A 24,264-nucleotide genomic window follows, 5' to 3' on the forward strand; every position below is an offset into this window, starting at 1 on the left:
ATATCTTACTAAATATTACCTGACGTAAGCCACTAAATGCGAAAATTATATCTGAAATAATCCCAGCGATTAAAATTTAAGTGATTCTAATGTTTCGTCCAATAAACTTGTTTTCGCTTCTTCAGCGTAATAATCAAGATTCTCAAAAAATCGTTGGACCCTTCCTCTATCCAATCTGTTTATTTTACATCGATTGCTATTCTGACAGATATTAATCCGGGATATTTTAGCACTACAATTATGTATTTATCAGAGCAGAGATTTGTGGAGACCGCCGTTAAAAAATTGGAAGTAATGGATGGCCATTTCGTTTTAGTATGTGACTCAGCAGTGCACATTCATGATCCTCTGCACGTGGGACTCGAACCCAGGACCTTCGGTCTCGCGCAAGAATGTTTAACCTTTCAAACACAACCGGAATCCAACGGATGAAGTGTTGCACAAGATCATGGATCGGTTGAAGTTGGACATTAACACCGCTGAATGCCGGCTCACTGGTCTAAAGGTTTATCGTTCGCGCGCGAGATCGAAGGTCCCGAGTTCGGGTCCCATGCCCGGGGGACCATGGATGTGCACTGCTGAGGAGTCGCATACCAGGACGAAATGACGGTCCAGTGCTTCCAGGTTTTCAATGGTGGTCTATCATAGATCAATTCATGAACTCAACGATTAAAATTGTGTATTTGATTACTCTCATTTTACATGCGCATCGATGATTCTGAAACAACTTCAACTTATACTTTTTTTCATATGAAAACAAATTAACATCTAATATCAATTATTATTAACTCAATATTACACACACATTCATTCATTAAATTTCATATTGTAAACCTTTCAAATGATTCCCATATGAGTGGCCCGTGTTATCCTACTTAGAATATTAATGATGCACATTGTGAAAATTATCCTACTTACTAAAATCAACATCTAAATATGATTTGATAAGCACAGTAAGGATTTGTTTGTTAAACATGATATGTTTCTTTAATGGATATTGATTTTGATTATTACCGTGAAGAAGTCTAGACAAGTTTGCTGGAGGGAACGTTGGAATTATTTCAATTTCAATTACTGAGATTATTTCAAAAATGTTTCACATATAATGGCCTTTATACACTCGGCATCCAATTTTTGTCGAACTATTCATTTTAATATTGACGAGTATTCGTATAATTTACCTTAGTTGAGTTCATTAATTTCATATCTGAACAAGGAAATCCACACCCACTTAAATGTATATGTATATTTGATTGAGTAATTCGGTACGACTTAAAACTTCTTTTTATAGTTCACTACCAGTTCCTCTTGCATGTTCCATCATCAGAAAACAATTGTTTCACTCATTTATTGTTTTTACCTTTCAGATAAATCAATGTATTCGTAAATAAACCATTAGTAACGAAAAGAAACAACAATGACTATATTGCTCACAAAAAATTAATCAAATAATTAATGATATCTTTATGATCAATAGGTTGGGAACTTTCTGGCAAATCGTGTCATATGATTTCCTAAATTGGTTGAAATTGTATGATGGGATACTGACTTACTGGTTCTAATAATTCATCATTCTTCTCGAGACCTGAATAATCTGAATTCGATTATTAAAGGGATCTGGCAACCCCGCTGCTTGATAGTAATGTCCCTTATACAGCTGTTCACTGCTCTCTAATTCTCAATCATATCCCAGCTAGGATCACTCTGCAACTGAAATAACCTGCAAATTAAAGTACTCCTCAGAAAACTCCTTCAAATAAACTAGCGTTTGCTAATTATTTAAGTAAACATAGATTATTAAGTGGTAGGAGAAATAATATTCGATTGTAAATGGAGCCGATATAAATTATTGAATTTGTTTACACTTTTTACCGATTGTTATTATTGTAATTCTTACAATTGAACAGTGAAAGATACTTTCATCTTGTTGCCTCCAACATAAAATTATAAATACATGTCTGCTATTACCACCACTGCTAAAAATAAATACGTATTTCTATTCATCGCTGTTGTTCACATTTGTAATTATATTTATTTCCATTTCGACCGTGTTAGTGTTGTTTTTATTGTTGTTGTTACAAATGAAAGAAACAGTTAAGATTAATGTAAACAGGAATTAACATTTTTCTAAATCATACACAGTTGTTTCAATACTCTAATGTTAAATATTCATGTACCGAAAGCTATTCAAAAATATGTACAAACTCATACACTCTTCAAATGAATTAATGCAATACAAATGATGCAGTAAGTGACAAGTTGTCAACGCATGAAATTACTAAATTTTATTATTAAGTGTAGGCCATTTGTAAGAAAAATTGAGACAATAATCAATCATTAGACCAGTTATCACAAACTCTACAATAGAAAATGGCTCATGAGAATAAAGAGACAGAATAAATGTGACTATAGGAGTTGGAAATAATAATGACAAACTAAGTTTGCTTGTCAGTTACATTGTATGCGCATAGGAAATCAGGTTAAATAATATGTGGTGGCAACTGGAAATCTACATTTTATGCGTCTTAGATAGTGTCCATGAGGTGTTGTTTGCACTTTGGATAATTTTGTATTAGTGTTTGAGGTTCGGGTTATCAGAGTGATTATACGAATTTTGCATTGATTGGGTTAATTTAAATAATAGTGTTGGTATTATCAACCTAGTTATAAACAGTTTCCCAGTGTTTTGCATCTTATGAATATAACTACTACTTGGTACTTGGTTTGATTTCAATAAAATTTAAGTCTTCACAACCCCATACAGAAAATAACTCGATTTTATATCTGTACATATTATGAAATGAATGGCCTATGTTCCATCTTTGTTACTATCCTTTCTCTGAAATTGCCGTAGATGTATATCTTATTTATCCTCATAAGTTATTGGCATTATATTTAAACTATCCATTTCTTAATGGCCTTAATAATTTACTGTATGATTGAGTGTTTTGATTGGTTTCACAAATAACACGAACTTAAACTATAGTGTTAAATCATTTCATTCGTTATTGGGCCAATTGAGTGTAAAAATCTATCGTTATTATTATGTTATTTGCCACGCTTTCACTCGTCCTGTCTTGTTGTTATTGATTGATTTAAATTCTGTGGCGTTCTTGTTGAACTTTCAAAGAATTTCTTAATAAAAAAGTGTTGTAGATGCTAGATCTCCAGAAATCACTTGGTAAACTTCTCATTTCTGTAATTTTATTGTAGAAATCGGAATTTCTCATTTTCGCACCAAAAGTGCCCATTTCTACAATCAGCTTGTGTTTCCCACCTAGAAGGAAACTAAATTTCACTGGTTCATTTTCTCTTTCAGTACGCTATTTTGTGACATTTTTCAACATTGTTGTATTGTACATACACGCATGAGTTGTGTGCTTGTTTTGGATATTGTAGTATTTTCAAAGTTGAATTCACGAGTCGATCTAATATAGACCACTATTGAAAACCTGGAAGCACTGCACGACTGTTTCGTCCTGGTATGTGACTCTTTAGCAGCGAGCTTTCATGGTCCCCCACTTGTTCGTTCGTTCTTCCGATGTGCTTGTACAGTTATATATTTTTCTGGTTAAATGTGGTTTTCTTCATCTCGTTAGCCGGGCTGGCGCTCAGAGGAGTCGCTTAGCTTGTCGTATTGTTGTATCGCTGACTTTCGTTCCGTTCGTCAGTCCTAGGTGATATCTTAATCCCTCTGCAAATTGAAGCTTTTTTGACTGATCATTATCAAAGTTTCGCCTTTTGTAACTACTTTTTCAACATAATAGTAATAATTTAAATAACTATAATTGAATTACATTTATGTCATAGTATTTTCAAATCTCTAACAGTGAACAATGTTCGTTCATCAATATTTCGAACAGTTTAAAATTAATTATAGAATTCTATTAAGAAATGAATGCTCAATAAAACAGTTTATTCTGTTTGATGAATTTATTTTCTATATGCTATGAGTTTTATCTATAACTTGAAATTATAAATTACAGTGAATATGTAACACGCTGACTTGATTTCTTTTTTTTGACAATGCAGTTGAACTGTTTGCCAAAAATTATTATTACAGGAAATCTACATAATTTAATGCTTTCTTCGTTATTTTTCCAATCGTGTTTTTTTATGTTTGTCTTTTTTGCTTCTCTCTATATTCAGTTATCCATTCCGTTTTATTTCTTGTCCTAATAACTGTTGAAGGAGTTTTGTCACAGACTAATATCAACTAGGTTATTAATAAGAACCAATGTGTACTAGTCAGTTATATGATCTTAGTGTTGGACATCTCAAGCATAAACACCCACAGCTCCTCTCAAGGGTCTAACTCACAGTTTTCGTTGAAAGCCCTCAACCATTATGTTATTGAATCGACATTCAACGATACGCATATCCAACTCCAATCAATTCATAATATCGTGCGACAATCATCCAATATCATTGTTGGTTACTGTTTCGCTCGTAATATATCTGAACTTTACCGGCCACAGCTTCTTACTTAAACTTCAACAACTCGTCTCATGGTAGGCACAGTAATTTATTATCGATGTATGGATTCTAAAAACTTTATCTGATTAATTTTATACCGTGTTGGTACTTCCTGTTTTTTAATAATGTCTCAACTGACATCAATCTTCGACAAATTACCTACTACAAATTTAGCCATCAATGTTAAACCAGGTATGCTTGTTATGTGATATTTTTCCTGGTCCACTTCTCTATCTAAATGAAAAGAAACAACAACATTTGTCATAACAAGGATGATAACAGTAATATAATCACAGTAACACAAACAAGAACTGACTTGTGTCCTATTTTTATTCTTTCTCTCTATTTATGTTTATCTGCATAATAATTAACCTGATCGATGGTTAAACTATTTTGTACTTTAAGCATTAACAACAAAAGCGTAGTCCCTGCTGATACACAATGAATGGTCATATCAGTGCTAACTTTTCATACCAATTGGTTTCTGTTATTAGCAGAACTTTATGTTTTTTGTGAGGGGGGGGTAAAGAAAACAAAGTATTTCAAACTGATCATTCAATCAATCATTTATTTGTTTATGTATGTTTTTCCTAGTCTCCTGTGGTAAAATTTATCCTCTAAGAGTTAGGCATTAATTGTTTAGTGATTAGACCACTCAAATTTTAACATATATGTCGCTAATTTGAACCTTATTATACCCTATTCAGTTTCCACAACCGCATAGTAATAGTTGTGGTAACAGTAGTAGTAGTAGTATCAATAGCCATCATATAAACAGTATACCCTAAAGCCCCACCAATTACAAGGAAAAACATTTAGTAAATGAATTACTTTAGTGAAGCAGTGATATTTTTTGTTTGAAACTTAGTCAATTTAATGAATTAGTGATTGATAATTCCTTCTCATAGACAAATAGAGTATCAAATTTTAACGGAGTTTGATTGAAAAGTGCAGGTTCGGTATTTATCAGTGTTGTATCCCGATGAGAATAATGAATGGTAATTTTTGGGATCCATTTATGGACCAATATTATGAGTATATTTTTATCGTATAATTGTTATGTAACTAAACTATTCATATTCATGCTCCTCTTATTATGAGCTTTATGTTGACCTATGAACTATTATTGTACGATTTACCATTCATGAATTGTTCCCTATCTGTTAATCGCTACCTCCCTCATTCACAGCCATTTCTGGCTAATTATTGTACAAATGTTATTTTCTATTTTGTTGATACGTTGTGGTCGGGTTGATTGGTATATAAACAGAGTATGCTTGAAATACAATGATTTATATCTCAGAGGCTGAGACTTACGTTCTGGACTCAACTGGCTGGGCTAGACAGGAAAGCGGGATCAATCAGGACTCTAGGCCGTTCTTACGTGTTTACGCATCTTTAGTTCGATCGATAATACGCTGTCCATACAGTCCTTATTGGCATACCGGTTATTTTAGAATACATATGGATCACGTCGTACATTTGCATGTTTCTAACTTGTTTCCTCAAACGTATTTTTTCAGAATTTCCTATTAATAAAAAGTGTTTTAGTCATTATATGTATGGATATAATTCTGTTTTTTTCCTTTCAATCACCATCGCGAAAAAATGGGTGACGTGTTTGATTAAAAACTAAACTAAGGTTGAGAATCTGAACCGATTTCATAAATTTTAGTGGGTAATTGATTACATTTACTACTAGGTGTGCTGTTTCAATTAAGTTAATTAATATACCTTGCAGTTTTGAGTTGTTTAAACAAGGAGATTAAACTCAAAGTGGTTATTCACCAAAACAATATTTAAAAAAGCTTTTCTTTCTGTAACCTTTAATTATGAGTATGGCGTCAGAGAAGTTGTGGAAAATTCCTCAATTACGGTCCTTAGTAGCACTGACCACTCAAAATCCCTACAAGAAAATAAACAACCAATCAAATTTCTCTTAGAATAATCGTGGTGTCGAAAATAGCTGTACAAAATTTAGTTTGTAGAAATCCATTAGTTTTAGAACGGATGATGCTATTCACATGAAATACACAGATACTCGGTTTTAATTGAATGTTAGATATTATTTGGTTTAAAAACAAGATAATATCCAAATGAATAAGAATCAGTTCATTTTAATAGAATTTAGTTATTCGTTCGATTAATCATGTAGATTTTATGTATGATTTTAATTCCTCACAAATTGGTGAAAGGTTCATGCTTTGACAGAAAACTATTAGGTAAAAAACTGAGTTACACAGTAAAGATAGATTTCACTTAACAATTTGTTGACAGGGTTTCATTCTCTGAGCTACATGATTTAATTGATAAACTTTCGTTGTTCTTCTGAATAACGTCGTTAGCGCATACTTCAGGTAGAAATGAGCTTTTCGAATTTCTGCACATATAACTCACAGCTTATGCTGCAGACCCTGAGTTTGATTGGTTATTATTAATCTGTATCCTGTTATTGAATCTTTATTTTGATTGTCTCCCTCTTTGACCCCATCCCGCACCCCGCGGGATCGTGGGTGCGCACTGCTGAGGAGTCCCATACTAGGACGAAACGGCTGTCCAGTGCTTCCAGGTTTCCAATGGTGGTCTAACATCAATTAATTCATGATCTCAACCAAAAACTTAACAATCTCCACAACCCCCATACTGATGATCTGAGTTCCATCAATAATCTTGTTGTAACTTCTGATTTGTTCTTTATATATCGTGGGATGATCCGTTTGTTGGTTTTTTTCATTCCATTTGGTTTTTGCTGTTGGGTTCGATTGATATTTTTTCGAGTTGGGTGGGTAGCCGTCCTTTTCAAAAGCAATCATCAAGTATTTTTCCGTGCAGCGTTTTCGCTCTTCAGGAATTTGTCTACAGGTGTTTTTATGAGTCATTGGGTCGTTGTTATCGTAGAGTGTAACCAATGTTTTGTAGCAATGAAAATTCTATAGGGTGATAACCATAACTCGGAATACTATCCTTTACTGCAAAGAATAACTTGGGATGTTTGGGTTAATTATTTGGATAAAAGATGTTATTTCACCGTTATTTTATTGCTTTTTTATTGTTAATTGTTTTTTAAACAATCCTGATTGGCTGGCAAGTCGCCTTAGGCCGTTATTCCTTCTTTTTTCTACTCTACAAATCTAACCATCGTCATTATGAAATAATTTTCTGAAGGAATTCTCATTGAAATCAATCGATGCCCCACTGTTGTCATCATTCTCATTATATGATTGTTTCTGAGTGTAAATTGGTTGCTACTTTGTTTTCTATCAAGCATCTTAGCCACTAATTAAGGTATTTTCAGTATTTTGGTAGTAAAACAACATTTCACTACACCTTTACCTTGTTTACCAAAAAATCTACATTACATCACATACGTACCTAATGTGTGAACTGACAAAAATGTTAACAAAGTATTTTGGATTTCTCCTTTGCCATTACTTAATCGTTATTCCAGAAGAATACAATGCTTGATTTTTTTTAAAAAAATATAATTATTTTCTGTCGATTTCTTTTCATTATCAAAGGCTCATTGTATTCGTGGTGGTTGTCGTGAAGCAGATGGTTGGTGTCGTGTATTATGGGGTAAAACTGCCAGACTTGCTGATAAATATTGCTTTTATGAAAATGAAGTAAAGAGTAAAAAATCTAATGTCGATTCTGTAGCAAATTGTGGCGTACACCGACCATTATCTAAAAATCGATGGGAAGATGTAAAAACGTGGACAGGAATAGCTTGTGAAACATGGTAATTTTGGTAGTTCATCATATTCCTTTTTTCTTATAATTCGTTATTCTTTTTAATTGGTTTTGCTGTAATTTAAGAGTAGATTGGTCTTAAAAAATATATGTCAGAGATTTAGAACAAACTTGTAGGTCGTTTATTCCTACGGATATGAATATCATTTATTAAGTTCCAGATTCCATTTGATCAGTTTTCGTCGCTTCGCTACTAATGACTACTTATAAGAATGTCTCGATTTCGGTTTTAATTGTAACTTTATACATAAGCAAGGTGGGGAGTACTGTGGTGTCTTTTAGGATTACCACATTATTTTATGACTTATGTCCTCTCAAAAATTATCACGTGACAAAACCACCCATCAGAGTACCGATTTCTATGAATTTGTCCCTGAACTAAACAATGACAAGTTCATCTATTGCGTGATATAGTCCAATCTTCATCTTTTGAGTCACTTTGTGACTCAAAGTGAGAATGCATAAGCCGACAAACTTCTAATTGATGTAAATGAAATGCTGCGTGAGATATTTGGAAACTGTTTTCAGTGGTATAAATGAATATATTCTTCATTTTTGGTATATATTACAATTTTAGATAGTAGCATAATATAGGATACGTATTTTTGACACTATTCGGAAGGTCATCAGTTGAATGTGCTTGCGTTTCACATTGAAACTCAATCTCCCTACCCATCCCTTCATATCTATGTTTTGGATTTCTTTTCTAACTTGAATGTTAATATATACCAAAAGTTTTTATTTGTACATGAAATCAAGTCATCCTCACTCGATTTACATATTCCAACAGAGTCATAAGATAATAGTCCTAAATCATAACATGAGGATAATACAACTCTTCACAAACTTATCCCTTATGCTTTATCATTTTCACAATCATTGATACCACAATTATTTCGAATATTTATTTATTTATATGATTGATTTTCTCTTTTTGTATGGTGATATACAATGAACCAAGTGTCAGTAATGTCCGTAACCAAAGTAACCAATAATATGTTACTTTGAGCCCCCACCATTTTTACTCAGTACTACCTCGTTCTGATCACCCTTTTATTTAGCTATCAATCAATAAAAATTTTACTCTTATAAATATTTTGCTTTTCGTAATTATTCATCTTTGCATTTCCAATTGCTATTTGGTGTGTGTATTTGGCTCTCATTTTCTGACGAACTATATTTGTTTTGTACTGATTACAGTGATTCACATATGGGAAGCAGATAAAGTATTAAAAAGTAGTTTTACTGGTTTTGACTTCAGTTAATACATCTAGACTGTGTGCTTCGATAATATAACAGAACTTGTTTTAGGAGCAAACCTACGGAGAAAATGAACTTAACAAGTTTTCGAACAGAAATCTGGTCGATGGATGACATGTAAAAAGTGTTGAATTCCCCTTTCTTCATTTAACAGTGTGTATCATTCAATCGAAATTTTAAGTGAAGAAATTTTATTTGTTTTGTATCGTTCGGAATATAATAATACTAACAATTATTGTTATTATTAAAGTCTTCATTGAAATTTAATCATTAATATCAGCTAAAAAATTCTATATATCCTTAAAAGGCATATTATTTCATTTGTACTTTTTACCACTTTTCTTCCTGTTGTATTTGTGTGTCGCTCATTTCCAATTTCTCGAAAAGAAATTTCTAAAAAATGCATGACGTAACTAGCATAAACTACTGTTTGATTGAAGTGAGTGGTTTAACCATCTAAATAATTCACAATTGTTAGATGCCTAAGATTTTGGTGAAGCTCTGTTCTCAGAGCTGGATGGTCTGGTCGTGGAACTTTCATCGTTCTTCTGAACAACATTATCAGAACAAACTTCAGGTAAAAGTGAAGTGTTCGAATTTCTCCACATATGACTCACATCTTGCCCTGCAGACCTCGACCTTGATTGGTTATTTTTGACGTTTAACCTATCATTTTCACTTCTTTGTTTTGATTGTATTTCTCAGTGATTTGATTCTTGGTCCTACATTTATCTATAATTTTTTTGATTGGTTGATAGAATGGATTGATTTCACTGTGTTTGTCGATTGCTCATCGACCTAAGTGGCAAGCTTATAAAAGTTCTCTGGCGTTTATAGAAATTCCTCTATCCAATATCTCAATATGTTTTCTAGTCGAATGTATGTCCACATTCATTGATATAAGCGAGGATACGTCATGGCTTTTCTCCAATAATTGATGTTCGTGCAGGCGAAGATGAAGGAGGTGTCCACTTTGTCCGATGTAGTGTTTTTCGCAGTTGGGGCAACTCATTTCGCAGACGATGTTCGGTCTTTCTTCTTTTGTCATTTCGTCCTTTGGTTTGCATAGGATTGATTGAGGCGATTTTGTTGGTTTGTGTGCTACATCTATTCCAAAAGGCTTCTACAATCTCATTTCAATTTCTGCCATATTCTTTATATATGGCAGCATGATGCGTTTATTGGTTTTTGTACTTGATTTCGTTTTGCTTATGCATTTGGTTGATATTTTTTGATTAAGTTGATTGGTTAGCCGTTCTTTTGAAAGATAGGCTTTAGATATTTCTCTTCATTTTCCCTCTTTACAACTGTGTTGCAGTGTGTCCTCGCCTTGTTGAATAAAGTATGTACGCAGTTCGCCCACCTGAACTACAAATCTCTACCGTATCTGTGATATAGATTATTAATAATGATATATTTCGATTGGTACAGGCTATTTTTATCTGTTAGGGATGTTCATTTTCTTCTCTAACATGGATAAAAATTTGGTTGGGTATTGTTATGTCCCGAAAAGAACGATGAATGGTAATTTTGGGATTCATTTGTAGACCAGTACTACACGTATATTTTTTATCGTATAATTGTTAATTAACTAAACTATTCATATTCATGTCTCTCTTATCATAAGCTTCATTTTAACCTATGAACTGTTATTATACGATTTTCCATTCTTGAATTATTCCCTGTCTATTAGTCACTGCCTCCCTCATTCACAGCCACCTCTGGCTAATTCTTGTACAAATGTTGTTTCATATTTTATTGGTACGTTGTGGTCTGTTTGATTGGGATATAAACTCAGTATGTTTGAAATATATAATGATTCATATCACAGAGGCTCGGATTAGTAATGTGGACTTAACTGGCTGGGCTAGGCGGAAAGCGGGACCAATCAAGACTCTAGACTGCTCGCAGGTGTTTTACGTGTCATTGGTCCAATCGATAAGTCACTGCCCTCTAATCGGCGATCACAAGTTATAATAGGTATGAAATAAATGTTAGAATGTTCTGTAAAGATATAAGAGTATGTAGACGAACTTAACAGGATCTTAAAATGACAGCGTGATTTTGAAGCCACTTTTCAACCAAAAGCCGGATTGTTTGTATTGATCAAACTATAACACAACGGAAGGAATTAAATCTATTAGAGTTTAATGGTCAGGTATTTATCAATAGGATCAAGGGGTAAGGGTTAGAACTCTCATCGTAAATTGACATCAGTTATTATGAAAACATGCTCTATAGCCATATGGATTGGTGAATTTCGTCCAAGAATTCAAGAGGCCTTATTTGATTAGTTCTTTTATCAACTGTTATTCCAATTGGTTAAGGTCTGTTTCAAGATTGGGTTTGGAGTCAAAATTTAGGCTTAGTGCCGACTTCCCTGTTCTGTACAATCTCAAGAGACAGAATCAATTATTTGATACGTTTAACAATGCTAATTTCACTCTTTAGTTCCAAAGAATCACTTCTCATTATCATTCTGAGCAGTATACAAAAGTATTTCTGCTTCTCGTTATTCATGATTTTTGAATTTCACACAAAAACCTAGAAGTCATGTTCTCAATCATGATTAATTTGCCTTCAAAGTATACTCAAACCGATAAAAGTCATCTATTTTTGAATTCCATGTTAAAACTAGAAAGTAAGCTTTTGGATTCGAATTGGCCCACCCCTATAGTGGAAATACCATTCTCTACAGAACGAAGCGTTATTCATCTCCGTGCAGGTCAAACAATGAATGTAGTGGTGAATTGTTTTTCTCGCTAAGTGTTTGTGTCGAAAACTATGAGTCATACCAATTTGTCTATATCCACCTTGTTTCCTTAGTTTTGCAATAAGATATATGTAAATCATTGAGGCTATATTGTTATAAGAAGAATAGTACAACGGTCACCAGATCAAGCTTTCAATATGTATCTTGGCATTTTGTGTACTGCTACTACTATTACTACATTAAGTTTTGTGTCCAAAGTCATTCAAGGCTTGAAATCCTAGAAAACTATGATTTAATCACGTTCTATTTTTCTTTAGACCGATATATTTGTTTCATCACTGTAGGCACGATCGTATAGTATCAATAAGTGATGTCGAAAAAAATTCTTCGTTAACTTGTACTTATTTCATATTCAATGTTAATTTTAGCTTATTTCATTTCTCCACCAAGTTAGAGAATTTTTTCTTTCATTCAGGCATGATACGTCCTGTGGACGATTATGGTGTCATCATCAAAATGAAAAAGCTATGCTTCTTGGTTGGATTCAGTCACAAACACGTGTTATTCACTCATCTGGTCGATCATGTTCTGCACTAGTTTATGATCCAGTTTGGCCAGCTTCAGATCCTACCACTTGGGACGAGAACAAATTAGTTCAAATTAATGCGAATGGTGCAGGTGTTGGACTTTATTCAGCAAATACACAAGATGCTGGGATGGTTCCTGATGGGACACCTTGTTCTCGAGGCGTAAGTTTAATAACGTTATAATAATATCTTTCAAAATACAATTATTACTATTAACTGAAGTTATCCATAGATTTACACATTCAGTTGTTTGAATGTTATTGATTCAAAAGTTAACCTTTCTTGTGCAACATCACTGACCTTCAGGTTTGGGTGCCTACACGTAAATTGACTTTATCTTAAATGAATGCAACAAACTCCTTAACTTGAATAAAGTTCTAAAGCTGGTTTAATGCTGGGGCAAGATCCTGTAGCCTCAATAACGTAGTTTCTCTATCACCAAATGAAAATTTGGAGTTCAGATTATTAATACAGTAGATAATTATCTTACTTGTGGGGTATCTATATCTAGTAAGTACTCGTAAACCTTGATAGACTACAAAGCTATATATTACCAAGAGTATGTATATGGTACTGGAGAAAGAGGGGAACATTCGGTTTGACGACTAAATTATGGAAATTTGTATTATTTTTACTGATTACTATTTAGCATCCAAATACCTTGGTATTGTCGAGAGTGAGGAGATTCCATTCGCATGCAGTTTATAACCTCTATCAGGTAAGTCCTACCTATTATTACCTTCACGGAACAGGAGTTATGTTTCTGTATATGAAGTGTCATGTCCGAACAAAGAATAAATGAATTGTAACTGCTGGGAATTGTTTATGGACTATTACTACGTATATTCTTATCAGATAATTATTATGTAACTAGATTACACATATATTCATATTCTTTTTATCATAAGCTTTCATTTGACCCATTAGCTACCATTGTACGATTTACCATCCTTAATTTATTCCCGATCTTCTGTCCACAATCTTTTATACTGAGCCTCTTTTGGCTTGATCTTGTATAATTATTATTTTTCACTTGATGGTGCGATGCGGTCTAGTCTTCTTGTATATAAACCACGTATGTCTGAAGCATATGATTCATACAGCGGAGGGAGATATTGTGTTCTGGACTCAACGAGCAGGGTCAAGCGAGTTGACTGAAGACTGCTAGTGCTGGTTGGCGTGTGACTGGTTTAGCACAGAAACAATGCCATAGAAGTTGGTATTTTGAATATCGATTTTGACATGATGTTTGACGTACTTCAGGATATAACAGTTTTCAGCCCATATATCAATATATTTGTATGGATCGAAACAATTTTTATCGAGAAAGAATTAGGTGTATAGAAAACTTTTGAGTGAAATAAGAGTAAACGTTTTAGTGCGTTTTTTAAATCAATGTTGTGAACGTGCAAACATAATCTTATTTCTGTATTTTACAGTATTCTTTACATCCACTTTCGATACATCAAAATTAAGTTAGTTGGTAAGGTTGGGAATTCTCATTGACTCCTACCTCTTCGTGCAATCCTGGCTGTTGTAGAAGTACTTTAGACGAAAGCCGAGGGGACATCAATCTAAGATGTGAGATCAGCCCACATAGTCATTGGTCTGAGCCATGTTTACAAGTGTACACTATCAGATTGGAGACGTTTTGTGACCTTTTATTTAAAACCTATCAAAACAACCCTGATGTATTCGTCTTAACATTTCTCTAAATCATAAATTTTACTACTCTTTCGTACATATTTTTATTTCCACATTTTCGTACGATATTCTCAGTTGTTATTCTTTCTTATTACTATTACTACGACGTGATTTACCCTCCTTTCCTACTTATTTTGTTAATTTCATCGCGTTGTGCTTATATAGTATTGAAACTTAGGTCAACCCGCATATGTGCCAGTTTCTACGTTGATTGTAACTGACCGAAAAATTTGAACCTAAACACTCAGAGATGTGTTTTTTTTTAATCACTCAGTTAAATACCTTCATATATACATATTTACTTGGAACATTTCATTCTAAGATTTTGTTATGCCCTTATTTATGTTACGTTATCTCAGCTCAAGATTCATTACCACGATATGACTATATTCTAACAGATGTTTCGGCAAAACCATAATTTGTAGACTAACAAATGAAATTAAAGATAGCAAGTCTTGGATTTTGGTGCCAAGTTCATTTATCAATATGGTTAAACAACATTTTGATGTTATAGCTAATGCCAGTTCGCAGTGAAAACCCTAATCCTAATTTACAACCCAATTTCTAACTCTGCATTCTATTTCTGATTCCTTACACTAATCGATAATCCACTTTTGATCCTATTAAGTTGGTGAGTTTTCTCAAGATCACTTTATCTTCGCCAAAGGTCGCCCATAGGTTAAAATCTCAGCCACAAAACTATATCTTATGTAATTTCAACGTTTTGCCTGATTTAAACTTGAATATTACGGTTTTGTAAGAGGTATAAACCAAAAATATAAAAATGAGCATGATATTGATAACTTGGGTAAGAGGTGAATAAAAAGAATTCATCAAACCCAATAGAAAAAGTAATGATGTTTTTTACACCATGTTGGTATACAATGATAAGCAATTGCTTTGTTACATACATTATATATTATATTTCAAATGGTTAGTGCAACTAAAACCTTAACGTTTTCACCTGCGTATCTAAGTCAGCCTGTAAACTTGATGAATATGTAGTGTCCAGTTCTCTGTCAAGCCTACTTGAGTTATTCAAGCTTCTAGACAGATCAATCTATATACGGGAGTCATATTTTTACCATATCGATTACTCTCTTATAACCTTAACTGTTCTTATATAAGGGCGTATGTGTGTTTATCGCCTACCCTTTTCATCACATGTCTTTAGCTTATTTTTGTCTGGCTAAAAATAGTGAGTCAAGCTACACCAAATGGATTTGGTATACTTCCCTTATCGGCTTCTTTCCCCCTGTCTTCCTGCTTCTTATTTTAATGTCTGAGTGAACAAAAGTCTGAAATAAATACATCCGTATTTATCTTCTTATTTACACCATCTCTCAAACGGAGTTATCCTAGGTCTAATATACGGAGTTAAACGGAAGATTTATGTTCATGGAATATTTATTCGTTCGTCCAAATTGGAGTCAAATCTCGAGGCACTGAAAATCTTACTTTAACTGGTTAGGATGTATGTATCCATGTTGTGTAAATTTGTATTGAGCCATTGTTTATCAAGATGTTTAAAACTGAACTGTTATGTATAAAAAAAAAAGCTAAAAGGAAGAAAAATATAAGTTATTGTCCAAGTATTTTAAAAAGTTATTTCTATTTTTAATAAAATGCGTTTCATTAGCATTTAATAGCTAATCGATGTGAATTCGGATATTTCCAATTTATAACACTGACTAATTTGACTAGAACATTTAGATACATACCTTAATACTCTGTTTAATGTAACAATATTTTTAGATTTATAACTGTAGAGCATAATGAATAAGTTATCAAAAACCATTGTACACTGAAATATTTCCTGTTTTTTGCAATATTTCATAGGGTTTTTTTTTCAAATTACTGAAAACAATGAATTTCATTAAATTAATACATAAGTTCGTTTTACCAAGGAACTGTCGGTTGCAACCATGCTAAGTAATATGTAGTCAACTCACGTACCAGATTAAAGCCTTACGTAATTAGCTTTGTGTCACACACAGCTCAAGACTGAGTGGGGTTCGAACTTGGAAATAAGTAGCTGAAACTCAAAACCTCTCAACCACTGAGCCATCGCTCAGCTTTTTAAAATCACGCAACACTCGGCACTCCCAGCCGGTCACCCATTCAAGCGCTAATCAAGTCCAACGTTGCTCAAATTTGATGATCCGATGGGATCGGGCATTTCCAAAGTCAAGTATAAGCTTTCTACATTACATAGCCCGATATATATATATATTCCTTTCCATACATATTGTTATTGATATGCATAGACTAACTTATTCAACACATTCCGCTCTGAAGCACCATCTTCGGTGACCACCTGTTGTACGAATATAATCACAGCAGCTTCAATATAAAGGATTATTTGGTAACGCTTAGAGGAGGTGGAAAATGTGAAGAAGTGATCAGTTCTCGACATAGCACCATGATATGAAAGTAATACCTATTTAGTGTCCTACAAATGGTACAACCAAATGGCTTAAGATGTTATGAGACATACTTCACAAGAGAAGACATTGACGATGCTGTTTTACTTTTCCTCTACACTCTTTATAAAAGTGGAACTCTCTTAACCAGGAGAAGTGTTTCTTGTTTGTATTTTTAGCTGAACTGTGACTTCTATTACACAGTTTTCTTGTTCATTTATTGTATTCATTTCCAATTCATTTCTTTACGATGTCATTTCCTTATTTGTTGTGACCCTTATCTACTATTTTGGTGCCCATTTATACTTGCTTTTGTGTATCAAGTAAGTAAACAATTAATCTGAGTTGACATCATTTTATGGTGATGTAAAGTACATTGAAATCATATTTAACAAATGTATCGAAAAGTGTATTGGTTTTTTCCAAATTCTTTTCTGATTGGTGATACAGTTGAGAAACTTCGTAAGTTCAATACTCGAATAATAATATACATCATATCTTATGTTTATTTTCTCAGAAGTATTGACCAGATATCTCATCCTTTGATTGTTCTTTTCTAGTTTTGTTACAATGGTACTTGTAAAACAATCGATAATGTTCGTCCACTGTATTCATGTTATTGCAATGGTCATGGCGTAAGTTTATCGTTATTTAAATATTACTCTTTTTTGAAAAGAAAATATTATACAACATGGATCATTGCTTGTAGATAAATAAATTCAATATCGAAATTCATTATTATTAGTAATAATATTATTGCGATTATTTTAAAACTTTCTTTAGTCATGTCATAAAAAATATTCGCTTTCTTGTAGACAAACAAATGAGATCCTAAAATATTATTTCACATTGGACTAAGTAAAAAACATCATGTAATCATTTCTTTATTGTGTTGTTGATTTTCTCGTGATATGTATATCGGGAAAAAGACACTGGGTTTAAATCCTAATGTGAACATCAACAATAGGATGCAGGCACATACAATCAGCCTACCAGCCTCAAATAGGACAAAACACTCGTTCTCGATTTCACAGTTAACCACAATTTTTCAATTCGGTAAAGCTCATGATATCCATGTTTCAAATTATTCAAGTAAGAGCAGTAATTTTCCATTATCTAACGACAGGTGCCGTCTGTTTTCGAAAACAATGCTTACTTACGCCTGTTACCACTCGTGGAGCATAGGCCGCCAACCAGGATTCTCCAGCTAACTCTGTCTTAAGCTCTCCTTTCCAGTTGTCTTCAATTGCTACTTATTATTTTCATGTCTGCCTCCATGGTCTCAAAGTACATGAGCAACGCTTCGTAGACGCCTATGATCGAATACCAGTAACATACGATTATCCTCTATTCTAAATGGCGTTTAACAAAATAATAAAGTAAAACAGAACAAACTGTTGCACAGTAAACTCCCCCCCCCTTTGGTCAGGAGACGTATTTCTCACCTACGCCATAAGTGAAGCAAGTTGATAAAAGCCAATAGAGCCTTCTGAATCGGTTTCGAGATTTAGTCAGAAGTGAACTAAGTAACGAGAAAACCAAAAGTAGGTTCCAGGAACAACTGAGGTCACAATTAGGTAGTTCTGAAAACGAGGCTGACCCAGATGTTGCTTGGAAAGATGTACAAACAGCTGTGGAAACAGCAGTGACATCTATCAGTGATTGAAACCACAGAGTTACAAAGAACCAGTGGATTTCTTCAAGGTCTATCACATTGATGGATTCTCGCAAACTCATCCCATCGGGCCCTGAACACGATGAAGAGCTAAAACAAATCTGATCTAGGTTAACCAAAAGTTTAAGGAACGACCGTGAGCAGTGATGAGCAACGAAAGCAAAAGAGATGGAAAAGGCGGCGACTGTAGGGAACACAAGACTGCTCCACAGACTAATAAAAGAAACTGGAATTAATAAGTCAAGTGTAAGTGAGATTATTTCGGATAAAGACCATACTCTCATCTGCTCCCACTCCAGACATTTAGAACGATGGGCAGAACATTTCAGAGAACAGTTCAACTGGCCTTCAGCTACTCTACAACTACCCTCCATTTCCAGACAGTGTGAATGGAACATTGAAGTAGGTCCCTCAACTCTAGCTGAAGCTCAAAAGACTATAGTTAGTCTGAAAAGAGGAATGGCAGCTGGTCCAGATGGATTGGCTCCAGAGGTCTTTAAGGATGGTGGTCCAATTTTAGCGATTAGGTTGACTAATATTTTAGCTAAGATCTGGGAGTTGGACGTAATCTCATCTGGCTGGTCGCAACACTTATTATCCCGATATATGAGAAGGGGTCAAAATCGTCCTATGACAACCATAGAGGAATTAGTTTAACTAATATAGCATCTAAAATACTAGCTTCAATAATTATTGGGCGCCTAACTAAGACTCGTGAATTGCAAACATGAGAGAATCAAGCTGGCTTCATACCTGGTCGTGGCTGCATCGACCACATATTCACCATTCGTCAGGTTCTAGAACATAGGCATACTTATCGGCGTCCGACAATGGTGGTCTTTCTTGACTTAAAAGCATCATTTGACTCGGTAGACCGCGAGATTCTGTGGCAGTGTCCGTCATTGAGAGGCGTACCTCAGAAGTACATAAACCTTGTGAAGGCTCTTTACTCGAACACTACTAGTCGAGTCAGGGCTTATGGCGAACTGTCATCTGCTTTTGCAACCTCAAGTGGTGTCCGTCAAGGCTGTCCACTTTCTCCATTTTCGTTTAACTTCATCATAGACCTATTGGTGGAAATAACATTCTCGTCTACTGAGTTCTCGTGTATTAATCTCCTTCCAGGAGGTCCACTTATCGACTTGGAATACGCAGATGACATAGTCCTGTTTGGTGAGGACGCTGATAAAATGCAGAGTCTTTTGATAGCACCGAGCAACAATGTCAGAATGTTTGGAATGCGCTTCTCCCCCCCCCTTAAATGCAAGTTGTTGCTTCAGGACTGGTCTGCATCAACACCTGAACTAAGGATAGGGAGTGAAGTAGTCGAACGCGTTGACAACTTCACTTATCTTGGAAGTCTGATCAGCCCTAATGAGTTGGTGTCTGACGAAATCTCAACACGGATTCGAAAAGCTCGCTTGGCTTTTGCCAACTTGCGTCACCTTTGGCGGAGGCGAGATATCCGTCTATCAATAAAAGGACGAGTATACTGCGCGGCAGTCCGTTCTGTTTTAATTTACGGCAGCGAAACATGGCCATTAAGAGTAGAAGACACTCGTAAGCTACTAGTATTTGACCACAGATGCCTTAGAAATATTGCTGGCATCTACTGGGATCACCGGGTAAGTAATAGTGAGGTTAGACGCAGGGTATTATGGAATGATGGTAAATCAGTTGATGAGGTTGTGAATCTTCATCGACTGAGATGGTTAAGCCACCTATTGCGTATGCCTGAGCACCGATTACCACGATGTGCAATGCTAATCGATGTTGGGGATGGTTGGAAGAAAGTTAGGGGCGGCCAAACCAAAACGTGGCATCAGTGTTTGGAATCACTAACTTCAGGTCTGAGCCATGTTGGTAGATGCAGACTACTTGGTTGGGGTTCGCGTGACTATCGTAACCAATGGTTGGAGACTCTTGGTGACATGGCTCGGAATCGATCACAATAGCGTAGGTGTATACACTCCCTGTCTTCCCTTAAACTAAGAGATTAAAATTACTTCATATCTTTCTTTCTACGAACTAATTCTTTCTTCCTGTACTATATCCTTATATGCAATCTTTCTCCTATATATTACCACCTTTGACCTAACCACTCCTATGAATCCGGTGTTCATCTTGCTGTGCTAATGCGGTATGGCAACCTGGACCGATGCATATATGTGCGTGGTCCTACGTTGTGACTGACTAAGACCATCAGTACTGATGAGACTCCCAAAATAAGTGGAGCGGTTGATGCGTTCGACTACTTCATTCTCTATCATTAATTCAGGTGATAACGTAAACCAATCATGAAGCAATATTTTGCATTAGGAGGGAGAGAACCACATCCCGAAAATGCTTGCATTATTGCTTAAGGTGGTCAGAAGAATCTGCATTTCGTCAGCTTCTTCACCAAACAGAACTATTTCATCTGCGTACTCCAAGTCAACAAGTGAATCTCTTGATATAAGATCGATCATTGAAAAATCAGATGATGAAAGTGTTATCTCTAAAATCACATCTATGAAAAAGTTAAATAAAGATGGGAAAAGCGAACAACCCTGACGAACACCACTTGAAGTAACCGGTGCCGATGACAGTTCACCATAAACTCCGACTCCTCCAGTTTACGAGTGGAGAGCCTGTACAAGGGTTATTTACTTCTCAGGTACACCCTTCAGTGGTAGACACTGACATAGAAACTCACAACTAACAGAGTCGAACGTCGTCTTAAGGTCAAGGAACCCACCCATAGTTGGACGTCGAAAAGTATGTCTGTGTTCTATATCTTGCCAAAGGAATAATTTTTTCGTCTATACGTCCACGTCTAGGTTTAAAATCAGACTAGTTTTCTCGAGCAGGCTCTTCATGAGCTCTGGTTAGATGCCGAAATATTACTGAGGCTAAACACGTTAAAGTTTCACCTCTTCTAGAGTTTCCCCATCAGGTGTGATTGGGTTTGATGCCCTCTGTGTTGTATTTCAGTATCTTCCTTTTTCCTTTGTGTCTGTTGAGGCCTACTACTGTAGATGCTACTGCTACACTGGTTGTCTTCACCTGCATTTGTTGCTGTGTATGAGATAGAACAGCTAGGTCATCTGCCAATTCCAAATCGTCTAGTTACATCCAAAATAGCCATCGTATTCCGTGCTTCCCATCAGATATCGAGGTCTTCATAGTCCAGTCAACCACCAGAAGAAATAGAAAAGGAGCGAGTAGGCAGCTATTTTTGACTCCGGTTCTCACTTGAAATACAGTTGTTAGCTGTTCTCCATGCACCACTTTGTATTGTAGTCCGTCATATGAATTTCGGATGTGGTTGACGATCTTCTCAGGAATACAAAGGAAGGTGATGTATAGTGACGAGTTCCACCCAATTGATTGTTCAATGATGATCTGTAATGTCGCGATTTGGTTTGTGCACGACCGATCCTTACGGAATTTAACCTGTTGATCTTGAAGCTGAGCCTCTGTTGAATCTTTCATTCGGTTCAGTGGTACTTTGTTGAAAACTTTTCCTTGTACCGACAGTAGTGTGATACTCTATAGTTCTCTCATTTGCTGAAGTCTCCTTTCCAATCCATCGGCACTTGCTCTTCATCTCAAATCTTCCTGAATAGATTGTGAAGCATCTTTGCAATTGCTTCGATGTCTGACTTCAGTGCTTAAGCTAGTATGTTGTCAGGTCCTGCTGCTTTCCCACCCTTGATTTGTCTGATGGTCATCCTGATTTCTTCGATCGTTGGTGGAGTGACATTTATATGAATGCCTGTGACTTGAGAATTATAACTTCATGGAATAAAAAGTACAAAATAATTTTAAAACTTTAGACTCTAAGTGAATATGAATAGTAAATACATCTGCGCCATTAAAATCAATTCGGAAACAATGTTTTATTTACAAGCTTTACTTTTACTTTAGTCAACATCGATTCATTCGTTCATCTTCATGTATTCTGTTGCATCACAGATGTTTTTGGCTGTAATAAAATAAATATTAACGGCTCAAAATAATCTTAATTAATTTCTGTGTCGGTTACAAAATGCTTGTTACATAAAATTATTATTTTGTTAATATAATGGTGATAATTATCTATCATCGTCATCAGTTTTGAGTCTTTTTTGATAGTTTCAACATTGGACTTGCATTTGTTTAGCAACCTTTTCGTTTACCTTTTAGTTTAAACAGTCGATTACTAAGTACCTCTAGCTTTTAAATAGTCTGTATAACTCAAAACATTTAATTTATATGTTTATACTGTATTAAGAAAATTTGACACCATTTATTCTATTGTTAGATGGTTGTAGGCAGTTGGTAGGGATCCATAGACCTTAGTTTCATACTGGTTGCCATTCGTCAAGAAGGCACGCACACAACCTTGAGAAAATCATTAGGGATTCAAACCTGGATCATTTAGTTTCACAATCCTGAGGCGTTACTATTGAGCCATTTGATCTACATTTTCATGCATAAGCTTCTGTCGGTACTAATGATTAAACAAACATGACACACTAGCCATATCTTAGTGATCAGTCAATGTGCTTGTTTTATTTACTATTCTAGCATTGGGTGTTATTAGTGATTTCCTCTCGCACTTCGGTTCACCTTTATCCATCTTTTACCATTGAATTGTGTGTTTAAATTCCCCTATATTTTTTTTCATTTTCAAATACCTTTATTACAGATTTGTAATAATTTAGGACATTGTCATTGTTCACCCGGTTATAAACCACCTTACTGTGAAGAAGATGGAGATGGTGGCAGTGTAGACAGTGGGCCGCCTCCAATAAGTAGTAAGTTTATTAGTTCAAAAAAACGATAATATTAATCTGAAGGAGAAAATAACCCATTTTTCGTTTCGTCCAGCGTTAACTGAAAATAATCCGTGATTTTGAAAAACACTAACAACGACAAATCTGTGAAAAATGAAATATTTTGTCAGTTATTTAAGTAGACAGATAACTAAATGAAGACAAACAACACAATTATAAATCAGCCGGTCACTTGTCAACAACATAAAATAAATGTCCACATCACCTTGCTCTACCACTAACGCTCGATCAGTATGGTTGTTCACTTTGAAGAAGTGACTCACGTTAAATCACGAAACGTCAGAAATTCAGTTTTCTACTCGTTGGGATATCTGAAAATATATTTGTCATTTATTTGACTGTATAAGCTTGATATAAATCATCTATTTCCATTACCTTAAGCAGGATACAGTAAACTTTAATACGTTTGAATACTGATCATCTTAAAGTTTCAAACAGTTATGCATCAGAATGCTGAAAAAGTAAAACAAAGTGGTAACTGGTCGGAAACTTACTTTTCACAATAGTTTAATCTTTTTGTGCATTTACACAAATAATTGATTATATTCCATCTAACTACTTGTGTCCATTTAAGTAGCTGAAAGATATTGGAAATGTGTCGTAGAGTCGAGCTAACAGTTTGCAAGTGGCTATCTATATTAGACACTCTTGTATACTAGAGAAACTGCTTAATAGATAAAGTCCTCTTTTTTTAAAAAAAAATCAAGAGCTTATAATCTCTCTCTATCCAGTTATCTTTTGAGAAACGAAGTAGTATCATTAGACTGTTAATAGCGTAGACCTAATCTTGGCAAATGCAATTTTCTTGGACGATAAAAATTAGAGGAAGTGTTTTGAATAAACTAAACCGCACAAT

The 24,264-nt window shown here is 34.8% G+C and overlaps 1 protein-coding gene across 2 annotated transcripts in view; it reads left to right on the plus strand.

The window, feature by feature from the left end:
• The window catches only part of MS3_00007543 (uncharacterized protein), a 93,089-nt gene that overhangs the window by 60,855 nt on the left and 7,970 nt on the right, over positions 1–24,264 (plus strand). Inside the window, exons 14-17 of one of the 2 annotated variants that reach the window (XM_051215834.1) lie at positions 7,995–8,215; positions 12,675–12,948; positions 17,474–17,548; positions 23,261–23,369. Coding sequence is in view for 1 of the 2 variants with exons in the window: in XM_051215835.1 (XP_051066377.1) it covers positions 19,419–20,543 (1,125 nt within the window). In the remaining variant the exon portion in view is untranslated. Of the gene's footprint in view, positions 1–5,586; positions 23,370–24,264 lie in introns of those variants that run through there. The other variant, XM_051215835.1, reaches the window with a different exon arrangement.

The sequence above is a fragment of the Schistosoma haematobium genome, chromosome 4 (genome assembly GCF_000699445.3).
Source record: "Schistosoma haematobium chromosome 4, whole genome shotgun sequence".
Classification (NCBI taxonomy): domain Eukaryota; kingdom Metazoa; phylum Platyhelminthes; class Trematoda; order Strigeidida; family Schistosomatidae; genus Schistosoma; species Schistosoma haematobium.